Genomic DNA, 6,000 nt, shown 5'->3' on the forward strand with positions numbered 1-6,000 from the left:
TTTACACTTACAAACAACTACTTTACCTTTGAGAGCCAGGCATACAAACAGATCAGGGACATAGCCATGGGAAACAGGATGGCTCCTTCCTATGCCTTTTCATAGGTTGCTTGGAGAGGGCTTCTATAGCATCTGGGTTTGGTTTAGATACATTTATGACATCTTTGCCAAATGGACTCATGGTGAGGTGACCTGTTAAAATTTCTGAACTCTCCAAATACCTTCTCCGAAATAAACTTCACACGGTCCAATCCAAATCCCATGCTCACCGAGGGTCAGCTAAAACCTTCTGTTCACATTAAACCTACTAACAAAAACAGTACTTGCATTTTGACAGTAGTCATCCTTTCTATGTCAAATGTTTCCTCCCATACAGCCTCGGCACTTGAGGCAAGCATATTTGTTCAGATGCAGACTCTTTACATCAATACACCACCATTCTAACCTCAGCCTTCATTGGACTTAACTACCCCACCAGCCTAGTACAAAACTACTTTTTCCCAGGCATCACATCCAATCCTGGTACTGCTTATCCTTCCAAAAAAGAACTTAGGAGTACATCTCCTGTCACTTAATACCAATCTCCACAATATCATGGTCAGGTCGTAAGCTCCTTTTGCAACCATTTCTCTAGCCCATACCAGCTGTGTGTCTGGTAAAACGTATACTGTCAAAGGGGGAACCACCTGTGAAATGACACATTGTGTATCAGCTGTTATGTAAACACTGTTCAGTCTTCTACATTGGTATAACTCCACCAAGTTATCATTTAGAATGATTGGGCATAGGCAGTGGGTGTATACTGGCAGCAAACAATACCCTGTAGCACAGCATGCTCTACAACATGACAGTTGTGACCTCAGTGTGTGTTTGACCACATGTGCCATCTCGATCCTTCCCCTTGACATCTGTTTCTCAGAACTCCACAGGTGAAAACTGGCATTATAAAATGTCCTTGGTTCTCACCACACACCTGATCTTAATTTACGTTAATTTCTTTGGTCTTAACATTTCTTGTCAGTGATTACTCTTTACTTCATTCCCTTTTAGTTTTGTATATATATTTTATTTTCTGACCAGTCAATCTCCCCTCTCCCCTCTCCCCTCCCTCCCCCCCCCCCCCTCTACCACATATAATGCACTTAGCTTTCCACTCTTATTAACTCCTACACACTGTTTTGTCAGTAAACTATGTCTTGCGTATCACCCTATCTTCCACCCTTAAGCTCTCAGGTTTTCAAATCTTGTCCAGTGCAGTCTCCAACAATCAGTCTTCCCTTCTCATTGCATCTGATAAGTCTCCCCTGACCCGAGGTTCTGGGTGACTTTTTGTAACTCTTCCTATTTCCTAAACCTCACCAGTCCTCTTCCTCATCTCTCTTCCTTTCCCTTCACCCCTTCTGCCACAAGGAGAAGCCACTAGCTCTGCAACCTTGCACATTTCTTAACTTTTTTTTTATATGAGTGTTCTCTTGCCATTGCTTGGTGAGGATTTTTTTTTTTTATCTATCCAGTTATATTCACTCTTCAGTTATACACCAGTAAAACATTGAGAGCAGTTTGGATGCTGCAGCTGTCAATGTTTTAACAATTTAATCTGAAAATTGAATAAGTATCACGCCAATTGAAGATGGGTGAAAGCCCGATACATATATTGGCATAAATAAAAATACATAAAAATGTGGCTGGTTGCAGCATTTCTCAAAATAACTAAAATATTTTGAGACATTTTGTACAATGGATTCAATGTATTAAAAATGATCTGCAATAACAACAAGTTTGGCTCACGGTTAACAAATTCCAGGTTTATAGATTTCATGTAGCAGGAAATCCAAGAATTTTATATAAAAAGATGCCATCATGAGAAACTTTGATCTCGTGTTTGATCACCATTTTCTTTCAAACTTTCATTGTGCTGCACACCACACAAGCTAGACGCTACATTTCTGATGCCTCATTTTATATCTAATGTGTATCTCAGTTACTTTTTAAGTCAAATACAGTGCAACTGCAAGTGGGAGATGATCAACCTACAACGCTGCAACATTAGTCAAAGCAAACTCTCTCATACACATTCTAATGCCATATGTGAAAGACATACAACACAAAACGTCTTGGGCCAAATCCTAAAGTAATGGATATTAATCTACCACTTAGCCAATTAAGCTGTAATGCACACAACATAGTTAATAACAAGGAATATTCACATATTCGCTTATCAGAATCAAAAATAAAACTGTTAAAAATTTAGAGGAGATGAAAATATGAAGAAACAGTGACAGTGATGGTACTGATCAATTGTAATGAGCAAGAAAATACTTATTTTCTAATGTGACAATACAAAGACAGCAATAATCAGAAACACAATAGGCATAACACAAATTAATACAATGTAAAAATTTCTACTGTTGAAACGAAACTAATGTACCATCCAGTAATGAAAACTGTGAGTAATCTTTATCCAATCTGCATGCACAATTCACACTCACACGTAGAGAACTGAAGCCACAACTCATAAAAAATGCTTCAGCTAAACAAAAAGTAATCAAAATTTGTGCATCTGTTCAGTACATTTGCAGTGAAAATAGATATTACTGTTACACAGACTTTTAAAGTTAAAAAAATGAGAAGTAGTAAGAAACACAAAGAAACAAAGGAATTTAAGTGGTGCCAGACCCAATTCCTGTAAAACTGAATAAATTGCAAGATGTGTTAGAAAAAGAGTTAGCTCTTTTCATACAAAGTTACTAACCTCCACTTCTCTGCAGTCACATTTCGATTCGTATAAACTGCCGACAGCGACATAAGAGCACTGCAAAGCAGTTTTGAATGAGGCACAAATTCTTCAGAAAGTTTCTTAATAGGTGGATCGTAGTCCATTATCATTTGCCCTAGATGAGGAAAACTGGCATCACTGTTGATAAAATAAAAGATATTAAGAAAAATTATATTAAGCGAATACACAACATTTCACTCTCCATAAAATTCATACACTTAAGACAAAATGCAAATGCTGACAGAACATAAAATAAAATTACATCTCTCTTAGCCTTTCCCCTCCCATTGTGGATCTTACATGTGGTTCGCCATCAGGTATTCTCTTTTTGATTTAGCTGTGAACGCAATTATGGAGTGAACACGATTTCCAATGCCACATGTAAGACAAATCTCTTAGCACACTTTCTCAGGATAATCCTAAAATGGTTAGCACTGACTGAATTCGGAAGAGCTGCAGGGAACAAACTATTGATTTACCATGTATCGGTATGTTTATGAATTACAACCAAACAGAAGCCTAATAACTGACTAATCTGGAGCAACTTATATGACTGGACTGAGCTACTTGGTAAAGCAAAAAGTCTATTAACACAAGCATCATTAAGTAACATACACACTATTCAGTTCTTAAAATAAACACACTTAAAATAAATACACTTGTGCACAATCTAACACTATACACAATGAGATGTGAAGCTTTTTCTTTCTGGTTAAGAGGTCACTCACAGATTAGAGACCAGTTACCACTATTTCAGCTTTCATTTCTGTAAGTACACACTGCACTTATTTAATTTTACCAGTATCATTATATCAAAAACTCTTTGTATTAGCAAGTATGTGAAATTTTAATATTTGATTAATTTCAACTGAAATATGTACTTTTTGAAATAGCAGAAACTCCAAATAGGGTATCAACTATGTAGGAAAAGATAAATTGCTACTTATCATAAAAAAGACATGTTAAGTTGCAGACAGGCACGATTAAAAGACACTTACACAAAGCCTTTGACCTTCACCAGCAAAACAAAAAAAATTGCTGATGAAGGCTGTGGCCATAAGCTTTGCATTAGTGTCTTTTAATTGTGTCTGGCTGCAAATTAATATGTATTTTTTGCGATTTTTACCTCATCATCATATTCTACAAGTAACCTGACAGTAAACACTTCTTCATATGTCTCTTTCTTCCCTACCCTCCTCATTTCACTTTGAAGGTGGTTTGCCCTCTCAAATATTTTGAACACTTTATGCATTTGACAATATACAAATAATATGCAAACACTTTCAAACTGCAAAAATCAGTGAGTGGTATCATTATACCATGAAAGTTTCGCATGAAAGTCTAAATGAAAACAAGAAATCATGGTCAACATTTAAAATGACGGAAGTCATCCATCTTTTAAAACTTCTGTTCCTTACAAGAGTAGCACTCATATGACAACACTGAACCTCTAATTTACATAGTAGGGAGTTCCTTCTTTGGATACTAAGGAGAATGTGTTAGAAGAATGGAAAACTGGAGAAAAATATGGATAAGATATTTCTACCTTCTTCTCCCAGAGAAGAGACTTGTGGCTCCAAACACAGTATAGGTCACTATTTGCATTTGTAAAGCATGAATGTCCTAAGTAATTTTGTCTGCCTGTCCAATCAACTGTAGCTTTACACTTAATTCATAGTGAGATTATTCTGGCTAGTATATTCTCGTTGTTCTGTTTGTTGTACCAGGATTTCATCTTTTGATCAAAATTCTGTTGGAGTGTGAATTTTTCTGAATTAAGAAACAATATCACAATTAGCACAGAACTCAGTCATGCTGTGTGGTTAAGGTTTGGTAAGTGTTCACCTTTTCAGCACTGTCTTAATACCCAACATTGCCATAATGCAGTCGAACATAACAGAATCTTCATGTACAGTATCTTACAACCAACATCTCTCAATGACTTTCGAGATGTCCTGGGATTTCAAATACTAAAAAATGATGTTATTTTACACTGGCTGATTCTTGTAGCACTTTAATCAATGTAGTATGGAAAACAAATAGGAAATTTCATTTCACATAGAAAGTCATCAAAATGTCTGTTTGTACTGCAGAAAATTACTTGAGAAGTGTAAAAACAATAAATCAACCTTTGCTGGTGAAGCATTTCATGGGCAGCATTAAACAATCCAAGAAAAGCTCTTCTGTCTTCCACTCTTGACAAGAGCACCATTAACGTCACGTACGTAACAACTAGTTCCAGGTATGCACGTGTCAGCTCAAAGTTCAGAGTCTGTAAAATAATTCAAATTTCAGTTATAAAATATCTTTTTATAAGTAGCTTTAATATTTTTAATGAGCATATACTTACAATATCAAGGTGCACCTGGCACGCATCCATCGTTGTCAACAAATCACAAACATTATCTCTGAAGTCCAGCAGATCCACAAATGTATAATAATACAATGAAAGGGATTTTATTATATCATTTCGAAGCTGGTTGATAGCTTGGAGCTGAAAATTATTTTAATTTTGCATTTAAAAGGAAAGCATACATTATTTATACAATATAACATTGATGAAAAGTAATTACTATCCAAAGTGGCATTTACACAGTGAAATTACGATGAACTACAAAAACAGTAATGAATGCTGAAAAAGTATGTATGTAACTTTGTTATGCTACAGTACGATGATACATGTACATGTATACAGTTCTCACAATATTAAAAATGGTAAATGTAAGTACACAAATATTTGCATTATAGAGTAGCAGTATTCTGTAATAAGATTATGGAAATGAAATTAAGATACAGACGAATGATAAAAATAATGGTACAAGAACTGTGACCAAACAAAATTGGACTGGATTATTATACCGAAGATAGTGTGAAAGTTACACTCCATCTTCATTTATGCAGTCCAAAAACTACAAATAGTGGCTGACAAGTACATGCCAAGTTTCTTGCCGTTTGGAAGTTTCTTGACACTAACAATTAATTAATAAGACACACTTATAGGTCTGCTATTAGACATGTGACTGAGTCAAAAGATTTATTGTCAGGTAAAACACAGTACGCACTTTTAGATGAATAATCATCAGTGTGATGGAATAATGGCCATGCCTAAGGGAAATTTCAAAGCACCCTTGCAACTGATGTAATTTACAGAACATCAGAAATATTTTTACAACGTTTGGGATGTAGCCCTCATACCCAGACATGGGAAAAATCCGCATAAACAA

General features: G+C 35.7%; 1 protein-coding gene across 2 annotated transcripts in view; it reads right to left on the reverse strand.

Annotated features, from left to right (window-relative positions):
* The window catches only part of LOC124555789 (membrane-associated protein Hem-like), a 160,333-nt gene extending 155,069 nt beyond the window's left edge, over window positions 1–5,264 (reverse strand). The window contains exons 1-3 of one of the 2 annotated variants that reach the window (XM_047129850.1): window positions 5,127–5,264; window positions 4,906–5,048; window positions 2,753–2,914 (exon numbers count right to left, since the gene is read on the reverse strand). In XM_047129850.1, the coding sequence (XP_046985806.1) occupies window positions 2,753–2,914; window positions 4,906–5,048; window positions 5,127–5,156 (335 nt within the window). In that variant the 5' untranslated portion in view covers window positions 5,157–5,264. Of the gene's footprint in view, window positions 1–2,752; window positions 2,915–4,905; window positions 5,049–5,126 lie in introns of those variants that run through there. The other variant, XM_047129849.1, reaches the window with a different exon arrangement.
* Window positions 5,265–6,000: the final 736 nt, after the last annotated feature.

This window comes from Schistocerca americana, chromosome X (genome assembly GCF_021461395.2).
Source record: "Schistocerca americana isolate TAMUIC-IGC-003095 chromosome X, iqSchAmer2.1, whole genome shotgun sequence".
NCBI lineage: Eukaryota > Metazoa > Arthropoda > Insecta > Orthoptera > Acrididae > Schistocerca > Schistocerca americana.